The sequence below is a fragment of the Otolemur garnettii genome, unplaced genomic scaffold, assembly GCF_000181295.1.
Source record: "Otolemur garnettii isolate 467f Iridium unplaced genomic scaffold, OtoGar3 scaffold00044, whole genome shotgun sequence".
In the NCBI taxonomy this organism is placed as follows: Eukaryota; Metazoa; Chordata; class Mammalia; order Primates; family Galagidae; genus Otolemur; species Otolemur garnettii.
Genome location: NW_003852439.1, coordinates 6,553,890 through 6,566,276, shown reverse-complemented (window position 1 = coordinate 6,566,276; position 12,387 = coordinate 6,553,890). Strand labels below are relative to the sequence as shown.

The following is a 12,387-nucleotide window of genomic DNA, read 5'->3' as shown; positions in this document are numbered from 1 at the left end:
AAAAAAAAAAAAAGGACAGGCAGATGTAAGTTAAGTTGAAGTCACACTGAATTAGAGTGAGCCCTAAATCCAATGCCTGATGCCCTCATAAGAAAAGAAGACAGAGACACAGGCCATGTGAGACAGAGGTGGAAAATAGACTGATATGTCTACAACTGAAGGACTGTCCATAATCCAAGATGAGAGAAAGGCATACAAGAGGTTCTTCCCAGAGCTGCAGAGAAAGCATAGCTCTGCTGGCACCTTGATCTTGGCTTTGCTAGCTTCCAAACTAGGAGAGAGTATGTTTCTGTTGTCTTAAGCCACGTAGGTTATGGCTATCTGTAAGCCCAAGAAACTAATACAGGGTAGTTTTAAAAGGGAATCTCAGCAGAATGAACCCTCATGTAAACTGTGGACTGTAGTTAATAATAATATATCAATATTGGTTCATCAACTGTAAGAGATGCAAGATGTTACAAGTAAGGAAAACTCTGGGGGCTGGGTATATGAAATTCCATGTATTATCTGCTCAATTATTCTGTAAATCTTACACTGTACTAAAAAAAAAATAGTCTATTACTTTAAAGGAAAAATTTTAGGACACACAGCACCCCAGCAGTTTTACTCAGAAGTTTTTCTGGGTAGGCTTAAACGGGGGCTGTGTTCACCCCACTTGGAAAAAACAGAGTCTGGCCTGGTACAGAGCCCAGAGCCTGGGTTTTGGCCTCAGGTATTTGCAGTGGCTGCAGCCATGCCAGGGAAGACACCCGGACTCTCTGGCACAGACCCCACTCAAGGACCAAAGTCCTGAGGCCTTCAAATTGCTGATCTGCCAGAAGCCCCCCAGCCTTGCTCAACACTGACTTACAGTTAATGAGAATATCAATTTTGCCAAACTCCTTCAGCGCCTGGTCCACAGCAGCCATGATGGCTGGGGGCACTCGGACGTCCATAGACAGAGGAAGGCACCGCTGGCCAGTGGCAGCAACTAGCTTCTTGGCAGCCTAGAAGCCAGACAGAAAGTCAGGGTAGACCACTCAACAGCCTCAGCCTGGAGGAACACTCTTCAGAGTTGATGAGGATGATGTATCCAGATTCTACTAGGACTGTGGATTTGGTGCTGGACACCACTCTGGGTAAGCCCAGCCTGCAAGTGTCCACTCCCTAGTGCTACAACCCTGGTCAGCATTTGTAAGACATCCCACACTCTCCATCTGACCCCCACCGTGCCCAGAATCCTCCATTCACACCACCATTACTGGTCAACAGCAGCTCCAGCTGACCTCCCACTGCTGCCAGAGACCACAGGTGGCACTGGTAACACTCTCCTCCCAGGTCAAAGACCCTACTGAGCCCAGAGATCTCTCAATACGAGGGCCTCTCATAGGACCCACTAATCACTTCCATGAAGCTCTGTATTTGAGACAGGAGAAAGTTTTGCTGTCACTATCCCTTGGGCCTTAACACCCTCCTAGCCCAAGCTCAGGGGCCCTATAGTAACCAGTAGACAGGACCACAGGATAGACCCTCACCATTGACACTCTCGGCAGGCTCCGGCTGGCGATGACTGTGTAGCAGCCATGCCTGCAAAACCAGATGGTAGATGTGAGGACAGTGAGGGGCTCTCCCAGGTAGGTGCCTGCCCAGGTGCTCAAAGCAGAGATCCACCCAAGAGTTTCTTAGGCAAAAGTCTTTTGGGTTTTGGGGTTTTTTTTTTTTTTTGAGACAGAGTTTCATTTTATTGCCCTTGGTAGTGTCGTAGCGTCATAGCTAACAGCAACCTCAAACTCTTGGGCTCAAGCGATTTTCTTGCCTCAGCCTCCCAAGTAGCTGGGACTATGGGCGTCTGCCACAATGCCCAGCTATTTTTAGAGATGCAGTTCTCATTCTTGATCAGGCTAGTCTTGAACCTATGACATAAGGCAATGCACCCGCCTCAGCCTCCCAGAGTGCCATGACGCCCAGCCCTTTTGTTTTGTTTTGTTTTTTGAGACAGAGTCTTACTATGTCACCCTCAGTATAGTGCTGTGGTGTCACAGCCCACAGCAACCTCAAATGCTTGGGCTTAAGCAATTCTCTTGCCTTAGCCTCCCAAGTAGCTTTGACTACAGACGCCCACCACCAAAGCCCAGCTATTTTTTGTTGTTGCAGTTGTCATTTTTGTTTAGCTGACCCAGGCTGGGTTTGAACCTGCCAGCCTCAATGTATGTGGGCTGGCACCATAACCACTCTGCTATCAGCGTTGAGCCTGCTTTTGTTTTTTGTTTTTTAAGACAGTCTTAGTCACTCTGGGTCAAGTGCTATGGCATCAAATCTTAAACTCTTGTGCTTAAAGAATCCTCCTGCCGGCTCGGCGCCTATAGCTCAACCGGCTAAGGCGCCAGCCACGTACACCTAAGGTGGCGGGTTCGAATCCCCAGCCCGGACCTGCCAAACAACAATGATGGCTGCAACCAAAAAAATAGCCGGGCGTTGTGGCGGGCGCCTGTGGTCCCAGCTACTTGGGAGGCAGAGGCAGGAGACTCGCTTGAGCCCAGGAGTTGGAGGTTGCTATGAGCTGTAATGCCACGGCACTCTACCCAGGGGGACAGCTTGAGGCTCTGTCTCAAAAAAAAAAAAAAAAAAGAATCCTCCTGCCTTAGCCTCCCAAGTAAGTAAGACTACAAGCACCCACCACAACACCTGGTGAGTTTTTCTATTTTTATTTATTTACTTATTTTTGAGACAGAGTCTCACCTCAGTTGCCCTGGGGTAGAGTGCTGTAGCATCATAGCTCACAGCAACCTCAAACTCTTGGGCTCAAGTGATCTGCTTGTCTCAGTCATCCCAGTAGCTAGTACTACAGGCATCTGCCACAATCCCCAGCTAGTTTTTCTTTTAGTAGAGCTGGGGTCTTGCTTTGCTCAGGCTGGTTTTGAACTCCTGTCTCAGCCACCTAGAATGTTAGGATTGTAGGAATGAGCCACCACACCTAGCCTTTCTTAGGCAAAAGTACCAGTCAAAGGCCAAAGGTGTGGCTGGCAGAGGGCACAGGCTGAGCAACTCTGGAGTTACCGCTAGTGAACACCACTGTTACCCACCCCAGGGTTTCTGGGCTGGAACCCTCTGATGTGGGGTATGCAAGTCACACAGATATGCAAACCGCACCCTAAATACCTTGTGCATTGCAGAGACAGCCCAGCCCAGACATCTGCCAGGGGTCTACTTCGTCCCCCTGGCTCTGCCCCACATACCTGAGCTCCCTTATCCCCATGGAATTGGAGTGAAAAGCAGAGAGCCCATTCTGAAGCCAGATGCCTCTCCTGCCCCACTCCCAGACAGACTGAGCCTCACAGTAACAAGCCAGCTATTGCCTGCCAAGCAGGTCCTATGGGAACTGCTGGCACTTCATCTATCTAATCTTCCAAATGACCCTAAGCACAGATGGCTAGATTCTTCTTGGAGAAGCAGCATGCACAAAGCATCAATTCTAAAAACAGTCCACCTGAAATGGAAGAGCACCCCAATCTCTTCCTGTGATACTGACGTCTTTGGTATTTAAGGGGACAGCTTGGGGGAACAGGGAAAGGGTTCCTCTCCCCCAACCTTAGCCTAACCCTGGCCCTCTGTCAGGTAGGGTGACAAGTTGCTGACCCTAGCCTGAGGCCACAGCACTTGTGTACCAGTAGACATGTGCTTTGCATGGCATAGGGACCTGATGTGACCTACCCTGACAGCTCTGTAAGGCCTTAGGAGGCCACAAAGCCAGAGCCACACAATCTCCACTGGCTGCTAGGAGACCCCAGAGTCCAGCCTCCCCACTAGGCCAATCTTTGACCCCTCACCAGACCATCTAGCAAGCACCTCAACCCTGCTGGCAGGTGGGAGACATTCACTGTCCTGCTCTCTAGAGGAGTTCCACCATCCACCATCATCTTGTCCAAGGATCCCAGGACCCAGCAGGGAGTTACCACCGATGAAGCAGTGCTCACCTCATGAAAATCTCTGCAATCCGGAAACCAATCCCAGAGCCTCCGCCTGTGATAAAGGCCACTTTGTCCCTGAAAGCAGAAAAAAGGAGGCTCTTTGAAAAGATACTGTTGGCTCGGCGCCTGTGGCTCAACCGGCTAAGGCGCCAGCCACATACACCTAAGGTGGCAGGTTCGAATCCCCAGCCCAGGCCCGCCAAACAACAATGACGGCTGCAACCAAAAAAAAATGGCCAGGCGTTGTGGCGGGCGCCTGTGGTCCCAGCTACTTGGGAGGCTGAGGCAGGAGACTCGCTTGAGCCCAGGAGTTGGAGGTTGCTGTGAGCGTGATGCCATGGCACTCTACCCAGGGGGATAGCTTGAGGCTCCGTCTCAAAAAAAAGAAAAAAAAAGAAAAGATACTGTTAACAGGGGGGCAGGTGTGCAGCCATACAGGGCTGTGACCCTTTAAACCTGGCAATTCCAACCCATCTGAATTGTTGACAAAGAACATGTACTACTTTCACAGGAAGAAATGAAAAGCTGCTTTATAAAACCTGGTATTCCTAGGCTTTGGGGTCTTCAGGAAAAGTTATTTCAACTTATTAATAAAATTCTCTGTTCATACTGCTCATAGAGCACTCTGTAAACCAAACAAAAAAAAAAAATTTTTTTTTTTTTTTTGGAGACAGAATCTCACTTTGTTGACCTTGGTAGAGTGCCCTGACGTCGTAGCTCACAGAAACCTCAAACTCTTGGGCTCAAGCGATTCTCTTGCCTCAGCCTCCTGAGTAGCTGGGAACACAGACACCCGCCACAACACCTGGCTATTTTTAGAGACGAAGTCTCGCTCTTGCTCAAGCTGGTCTCAAACCTGTGAGCTCAGGCAATCCACCAGCCTCAGCCTCCCAGAGTGCAAGAATTATATGCGTGAGCCACTGCGCCCGGCCAGTAAACCAAGTAAATTTTTAAAAAGATAAAAAATAATAATAAAATTCTCTGTTCAGAAGGCTGCCAAGTGAAACACGATTGAAAACATATTATAAGTTCCCCCCACCAACCCCACACTTGGGGGCCTGCACCACGCCAACTTCCGAGACACATGCTCTCCCGGGCGCTCACCGCAGCAGGTCCGGGCAGAAGAGATGGCGGTACTCAGGCAGACAGGCATCTTCCTCCACGTCGGGCGGCTGCTCGGCCATGGTGCTCGGGGAAGCCAAAGGCAACGATGGCGGGACTCAGCCACCAAGCAGCCACTAACCTCTGTACCAGGAGCTCTGAGGGAAAGCCCCGCCCACCCCCATGGAGGTCCCGCCCTCACGCACGGCATGCTGGGACTGGAAGTCGGTCAGGGCTGCGCGCACTGCAAATACTGGAGCAGACTTCTGCGCTTTTTGTTGGTTCTCCAGAGTTTGGCTTTAGCTCAGTGGTCGCGGCCTGCCGGATGCGCTGCCACCGCCGCTGGCCCAGCCGTACTTTTGAAATACCTAGTTGGAGTGTTTGAGCCCCTCGCCCTCGGACCTCACCATCCTGTTACATAAATATGGCAAACAACAAGGAAAAAGAAACTAGAGCCTAGGAGAGCGAAGGAAACCGAGGAGGGCCTTTTCCTCGCGTGGTCCTTCCTACTGCTGGTTCCCCAAGGGGCTGGTTTTGTTACCAATAAAGAAGGGCTGCTGGCCGGGAATGGTGGCTCATGCCTGTAATCCCAGCACTCTGGGAAACCAAGACAAGAAGATCCCTTAAGCTTAGGGGTTCCAGACCAGCCTGACCAGGAGCAAGACACCCCCACCCCCACCCCCGTCTCTAGTCTCTACTGAAAATAGAAAAAATAGCCCGGCATTGTGGTAGGCACCCTTGTTTCAGCTACTTGGGAGGCTGAGGCAGGAGGATGGCTTGAGCCCAGTAGTTAGAGTTGCTGCGAATCTCGCACTCTAGCCTGGGCAACATACTGAGACTGTCTCAAACAGTCAAAACAACAAAAAAAAAAAAACCAAAGCGCTGCTGGCACTTCATCCATACCCCACATAGCAGCTCAGGCCCAGGCATTTGTCACCAAGCCCAAGTTGGCTTCAACAGGTATAATAATGATATGTGATATACAGTGTCTGCTATCCGTGCTGAGAGCCCAGGAACCTACCTGGAGCCAGCACTGACTGGGGTTGGAAGGGGGGCAATGTGTGTGGTGTCTACATGGCAAAGAAGATGCCTGGCAGCTCCTGGCTTTGGGCCACATAAAGTCACAAAGTGGGGGACGTCTGTAGTCACCAGGCTCGCTCTGCCCTGGGTGCTCTCAGCCCTCACCCTCCCCTTCCTGTCAGCTCCAGCTGCAGCCTCCACACCTACTCAGGGAAGGCAGCTCTTCAGCAGGATCACACAAGTGGGGCTGGGATAACACCTAGCCTGGAGCTCAGCCCACATTCCCCAGACTCAGGTCAGAGGTCTCTGGATCCTTGCCTGGCTCATACATTCAACAAAGTTCTGGATCCCCTCATGGGTGTGCAACACAGTAAGCTTCATTGGTATTATTTAGTTTTTTTTTTTTCTTTGATTGTCTCAGAGTGTCACTCTGTTACCTGGGCTGGAGTGCAGTGGCATATCACAGCTCACTGAAGCCTTGAACTTCTAGGCTAAGCAATCTTCCCACCTTAGCCTCCTCAGAAGCTGGGACGGTGGGTTCCTGCTACAACACCAGGCTAACTTGTCTTACTGTGTTTTGTTGTTGTTGTTGTTTTAAAATATGAGATTTCATTGTGTTACCACCCTAGTCTCTGAAGTGATCCTGGAATTATAGGCATGGCCACCGCACCAAGCCAGATTCATTTTTTAAACTGCTACATCTTGCGTAAAAGCATCATTCCTGCCTGTGAGATGGCAGAAGTTGCCATGGACTTCATAATGAGCACACCACCCCCACATTCAGCATAGTGAATTTTAATATCTCCCCTTTAGGAGAGAAAAGGTTACACTGTCCAATTTTGAAGACACCCCAAAGGTTGTCTTGCACTTTGGTACAGAAAGGACTTGGTCCAGTCTTATGCTGGTTATGAACAGAAAGGCACATAAAATAGGTGGCTCAAAGTCCTCCAGGCTGGGGTGCAGCAGGTGAACAGGAAAGTGATTTGGGAGAGACAGATAAGGGCATGGGCTTGATTTCATGTTGACCGAGGTAGTTGGTTCCGGTTGGGCAGTGGGGTGGCCAAGGGCAGCCTGAGCCCTCAAGCTGGGTAGATGTTGCTTTGCTGGTCCCCGTCTGCCCAGTTCACCAACTCACTGCTCTGGAACCACAGCTGGATCTCTCTCTGGGCCCCCTCAATGGAGTCACTGGCGTGAATGATGTTCCTATGCCAAGTGACAGGAGGGAAAAGGTAAGGCTCAGGCTGCAGTGTTCAGCTTGGGGAGTCCCAGGGTCTATCTGATGCCCCCTTGCCTTCTTTCTAGCGAACAAGCTGGGTAATTGTGCAAAGGGGAAAGAATCACGGGGTAGGGGATTGGAAAACTGGGTTCTAACCTGGCCTTAGCCTCTTGCTCACAACCTCCTAGACCAGTTGGGACCCCAACTTTTGGGCACCTCATTTTTCCCCCAGCTGTCTCATGCCAACCCCTAAGGGCATCTGGCAAGTTAGGCAGTGATGTCAGAGAACATACACAACACAAAGCAAATGCTTCATCACCTCTTATGTACGGGGCGAGGGGGCAGGGGTAGAATGTGAAAAAAAGCTCCAACCATGCAAGCTGTAATATCCCACCATAAAAAGTCTTTTGGCTTAGGGGCGGCACCTATGGCTCAAAGGAGTAGGGCGCCAGCCCCATATGCTGGAGGTGGAGGGTTCAAACCCAGCTCCAGCCAAAAACTGCAAAAAAAAAAAAAAAGTTTTTTTGGTTTCCTTTTTTTTTTTTTTTTTTTTTTTTTTTTTTTTTTTTTGAGACAGAGTCTCACTTTCTCACCCTTGGTAGAGTGCTGTGGTATCATAGCTCACAGCAACCTCAAACTCTTGGGCTCAAGTGATCCTCTTGCCTCAGCCTCCCAAGTAGGTGGGACTACAGGTGCCTGCCACAACACCCAGCTATTTTAGAGAGAAGGTCTCACTCTGGTTCACGCTGGTCTCGAACCTATGAGCTCAGGCAATTCACCTGCCTCAGCCTCCCAAATGCTAGAATTACAGGCATGAGCCACCTCCCACAGCCCCACTTTCTTTCCTTTTTTTTTTTTTTTTTTTTGGATGGAGTCTCAATCACCCAGGCTAGAGTGCTGTGATGAGGAGTACCACAACCTCAAACTCTTGAGGGATCCTTTTGCCTCAGCCTCCTAAGTAGCTGAGACTACAGGCGCCTGTCACATGTCCAACTATTTTTAGAGATGGGGTCTCATACTTGCTCAGGCTAGTCTGGAACTCCTGAACTCAAGGGAGCCACCCAACTTAACCTCTTAAGGTGTAAGAATTACAGGCATGAGCCACCATGCCCGGCCCTTGGCTTCATTTTCGGCATAGGAAGACACCTAGGTCTTATGGATCTGCCTTGGGAACAGGCTATCACCCCAAATAGGCAGCTGAATGTGTCAGGGCCCTCATACCTGCTGATGTGGATGCTAAAGTCTCCCCGGATAGTCCCGGGGGCAGCTTCTGCTGAGTCAGTATGTCCTATCATGGCCCTCGAGGCACGAACCACATTGTACCCTTCCCAGACCTGTAGCAAGAGATAAAGTCTGGGGAGAAGTGGGGAGCACCAAGGGCCCCCAGGTTCAATCCAGGCCCCTTCCATTTGCTTGGGGGAGGACACTCCACATATCTTCCACTACCCCTACCCACCATACCATGGCCACTACAGGCCCAGAGCTCATGTAGCTGATGAGAGCTGGGTAGAAAGGCTTTCTCCTCAGGTCCTGGTAGTGCTCAGCAAGAATTCTCTCTGGTGCCTGGGTGGTATAGGGGGAGGGGTATACCCAGGGCACTGAGCCAGTGCCTGGACCTCAGAGCACTCTCAAGATAATACCCTACATGGGCTCCCAGCCAGAGAACAGATGCCTCCCTACCCACTTCAACCGCCAAAGCCAGGGCATTCCCCCTGACACTAGCTGAGATGTGAACAGAGAAGCATCCCCAAGTCCCCTCAAGGACACCCACCAGCCAAGAGACCTGGTTGGTACCTGCAGCATCTTCATCCCCACCAGCTTGAAGCCTCGCCTCTCAAATCGCTGGATTACATCCCCAACCAGCCGCCGCTGCACTCCATCTGGCTTCACTGCCACCAAGGTCCGCTCTCTGGTCCAAGAGGGCCCTCCTTTAAAAGAGGAGGGGTCGGCTCAGCGCCTGTAGCTCAAACGGCTAAGGCACCAGCCACATATACTAGAGCTAGCATTCAAATCCAGCCTGGGCCTGCCAAACTACAATGATAACTACAACCAAAAAATGACCAGGCATTGTGGCAGGTGCCTATAGTCCCAGCTACTTGGGAGGCTGAGGCAAGAGAATTGCTTAAGCCCAGGAGCTGGAGGTTGCTGTAAGCTGTGATGCCACGGCACTCTACCCAGAGCGACAGCTTGAGACTCTGTCTCAATAAATAAACAAATAAACAAAAAAGGAGGGGTCATGGCTGCTGCTGCTTCACATTTCCATGCCCCCCCCCCCAACCTGGGTTCCTCTGCCAGGGCCCAGGCAACACCGGGCTTCAGGGGGTCTGCCTCTAGGCAGGACAGCTCTGGAAGAGACAAGTGCAGTACCCAGAGTCAGAAAATGCCCCCATGGCACTGCCTCTCAGGGATACCCAGGAAATGTGTCCCCTGGGGCAATGTGTCCCCTGGGGCTTCTAGCCTGTCCCAGGGGCAACAGCTTTATCCAGCAGTGACAGAAACTGCCCAAGGTGGAGTGGAGCCAGCTTGCTTGGGTAGGCATCTTAGCCTAGAGTCCAGGAGTCACAGCCCAGCTCAGTGACCACCTGGAGCCCTGAGGACACTACCCTGGGGAGAAAGCACAACTTTGGGCTCACTCTTAACTGCTGTCCCTTTGGGTGATGGCATAGACACCGTCTGAACCCCAGACCTTCCATATCAGGAAGAACCAACAGCCCATCCTCCAGATTTGAAGCGAAAGAATGGCAGGGGAGAAGCGTACTTTCTCCACCAAATGGGCTGTGGATACAGGGCCAGAGATGGAGAAGAAAGTAGAGGGGTTCTTGTCTACAGTAGGAGACTCGGGAGGGCTGCTTCTTGCACACTGTGCCAGTCAGAGACTGTGCTGCTTAGGGCTCCTAGGCCAGAAGCTTCCAGACCTAGGATCAGCACTAAGCTCTGCCCAGCTTGTCTCCTCTGGAGGGGACCTGCCAGGGAGCCAGGAGACATTCTCACCCTCCTACAGCTCCAGGCCATTCCCAGAGTGATGCTGAGCCTCTAGCATTGGATCCAAGGTCAAAGGCTGCTTTGGAGAGGAGCCCAGACCCTTGATGTCCACAAAAAGGTGTACAGAGCCAAAAGAGAAAGGGCAAATTAGGGGTCCAGGAAGGCTGAGTGTTGAGCTTCACCCTCAAGAGTGGTGGGTGTGCACCATGGGCCTTTTGGACTAAACAAAGCCCAGGACACCCCCTGCTTGTTTCTTCTCTCCAAATCCAGTTCACAAGGGTCCCTTGTCTAGCCTGTGGGATCTAGTGTGGCCACTTTCTGCCTTGTAGGATGACAATTGCCCTTTCAGGGCGCGTAGAAGGAGCATTTTGACATTTGCACTCAGAAAGCACCGTGAGTTGTCAACCAGGGCAGGATCCCAGGCAGCAGTGGATGTAGAGTGTAGTGTCTCCATTCTGTCCTAATTTGGCCAGGAAACAGCCCTGCCACAGCAGGTCCCTGGAGAATGCTCTTCTGCTGAGGATGAGCCTCTATACAAGACCCCGGTCCAATAAGACCCCCATCACAGCCCTGTGTGGCCTCTGGGCCTTGGACTTTCAATTGCCCCAGAGCCCTCGGTCCCCGACCCCGCCAACACACACACACCCGAGACACCCTGAGAAAAAGGGCTGCAAGGGGGCCCGCCAGACGCAGGTGGGGAGAGAACTTCAGGGCCTGCGGTCCGAGCCTCTGATTCCCGGCTTGGCCAGACCCCCACCCCCACCCCCACCCCCGCACGTGCGCGAACAAAGGCCGAGCGGCGCGCTCTTCCTCCGGCCTCCCGGGTAGTCCGGCCCAACTCACCCCAGCAGGTGCGCACCAGCAGGCTCAGGGCTGGGGCCCGCCGGTCGCAGCGTAACCCCCGCAGCGCCGCGCGCCCGAAGAGGCTGCCCATGACGCTAGGCGGAGGGGAACCAAACCAAGACCCGCGCTGAAAGGGCGGTGCCAGACTTCAGGCCCGTCCCCCGCAGGCCCTAGACCCACCTAGGACCTCACTCCTCCACACAGACCTGCCTCCTGGTCCCAGGCCCACTGTAGATCCCCACCCCTCTGTCCCTGGCCCTGACCACCCATGCCCAGGGCCTGCACCACCAGACTGGCCCCGGCCCCGCCCCCCATCAAAGACCCGCCTCCGCTCTATCCCTGACCGATTGCTGACCCGTGTTCAAGCCAGCTGCTCAAGCACAGCCTGGGGCTCACAGGCCCCTGGGAGTGGCTTTTCTTTTGAGGCAGGGTCTTCCTCTTTTGTCACGGGTAGAGTGCAGTGACATCACCACAGCTCACTGCAGACTCAAACTCCTGAGCTCAACCCATCCTCCTGCCTCAGCCTCCCAGTAGCTAGAACTACAAGCATGCACCACCACAGTTGGGGAATTTTTCTGTTTTTGTACAGGTGGTCTCCAACTCCTGGTCTCAAAACATCCTCCTACCTCCTGTCTTCCAGAGTGTGAGCCACATACCCTGATGTGTGAATGTTTAATGTCGATTTCTGTTGAAATCAGAAGAAAAAATATAGTAATAAAGAATTCATCTTGGATTATACTCATCCTTATAATAAGGCATCATTAAATATCTTTTAAAATATTTTTCTTGGGGAAGGCCCCACCCAAATCCTAATGTAGCCCATGATGGTCTCAAGGTCAGTGTCTTCAAACCACCTCCTTCTCCCGGACCTGGGGCTCCCTTAGAGATTACATCCTCTGGGTGGCTCCTGCAGCTCAGCCGCTAAGGCGCCAGCCACGTACATCAGACCTGGTTCGAATCCAACCCAAGCCTGCCAAACAGTAACAACTACTACAACCTAAAAATAGCCGGGCATTGTGGCAGGCAGAAGTAGTCCCAGCTACTCAGGAGACTGAGGCAAGAGAATCACTTAAGCCCAAGAGTTTGAGGTTGCTGTGAGCTGTGATGCTATGGCACTCTACCCAGGGCTATAGCGTGAGGCTGTACCTCCTCCCCCCCCCCAAAAAAAAAAAGAAAAGAAAAAGAAATTACATCCTCCATCAGAGGAGCACACTAGGATCTGGATTGTCAGAGAAAAGGTTAGACCATGGTTTCTCATCCTACAATATATATATATAT

At 51.8% G+C, this 12,387-nt stretch overlaps 2 protein-coding genes across 4 annotated transcripts in view; both read right to left on the bottom strand.

Moving 5' to 3' along the window:
* The window catches only part of DECR2 (2,4-dienoyl-CoA reductase 2), a 7,448-nt gene extending 2,253 nt beyond the window's left edge, over positions 1-5,195 (bottom strand). Inside the window, exons 1-4 of the mRNA XM_003790742.3 lie at positions 5,052-5,195; positions 3,954-4,022; positions 1,515-1,566; positions 851-986 (exon numbers count right to left, since the gene is read on the bottom strand). Coding sequence (XP_003790790.1) covers positions 851-986; positions 1,515-1,566; positions 3,954-4,022; positions 5,052-5,131 — 337 coding nt within the window. The 5' untranslated portion in view covers positions 5,132-5,195. The remainder of the gene's footprint in view (positions 1-850; positions 987-1,514; positions 1,567-3,953; positions 4,023-5,051) is intronic.
* A 1,652-nt stretch (positions 5,196-6,847) lies between these two features.
* Positions 6,848-12,387, bottom strand: part of NME4 (NME/NM23 nucleoside diphosphate kinase 4) — a 15,306-nt gene continuing 9,766 nt past the window's right edge. Inside the window, exons 1-5 of one of the 3 annotated variants that reach the window (XM_003790741.3) lie at positions 11,110-11,381; positions 9,079-9,212; positions 8,746-8,847; positions 8,506-8,618; positions 6,848-7,271 (exon numbers count right to left, since the gene is read on the bottom strand). In XM_003790741.3, coding sequence (XP_003790789.1) covers positions 7,148-7,271; positions 8,506-8,618; positions 8,746-8,847; positions 9,079-9,212; positions 11,110-11,200 — 564 coding nt within the window. In that variant the 5' untranslated portion in view covers positions 11,201-11,381 and the 3' untranslated portion in view covers positions 6,848-7,147. Of the gene's footprint in view, positions 7,272-8,505; positions 8,619-8,745; positions 8,848-9,078; positions 9,213-11,109; positions 11,382-12,387 lie in introns of those variants that run through there. The other 2 variants (XM_023513822.1, XM_012805849.2) reach the window with 2 other exon arrangements.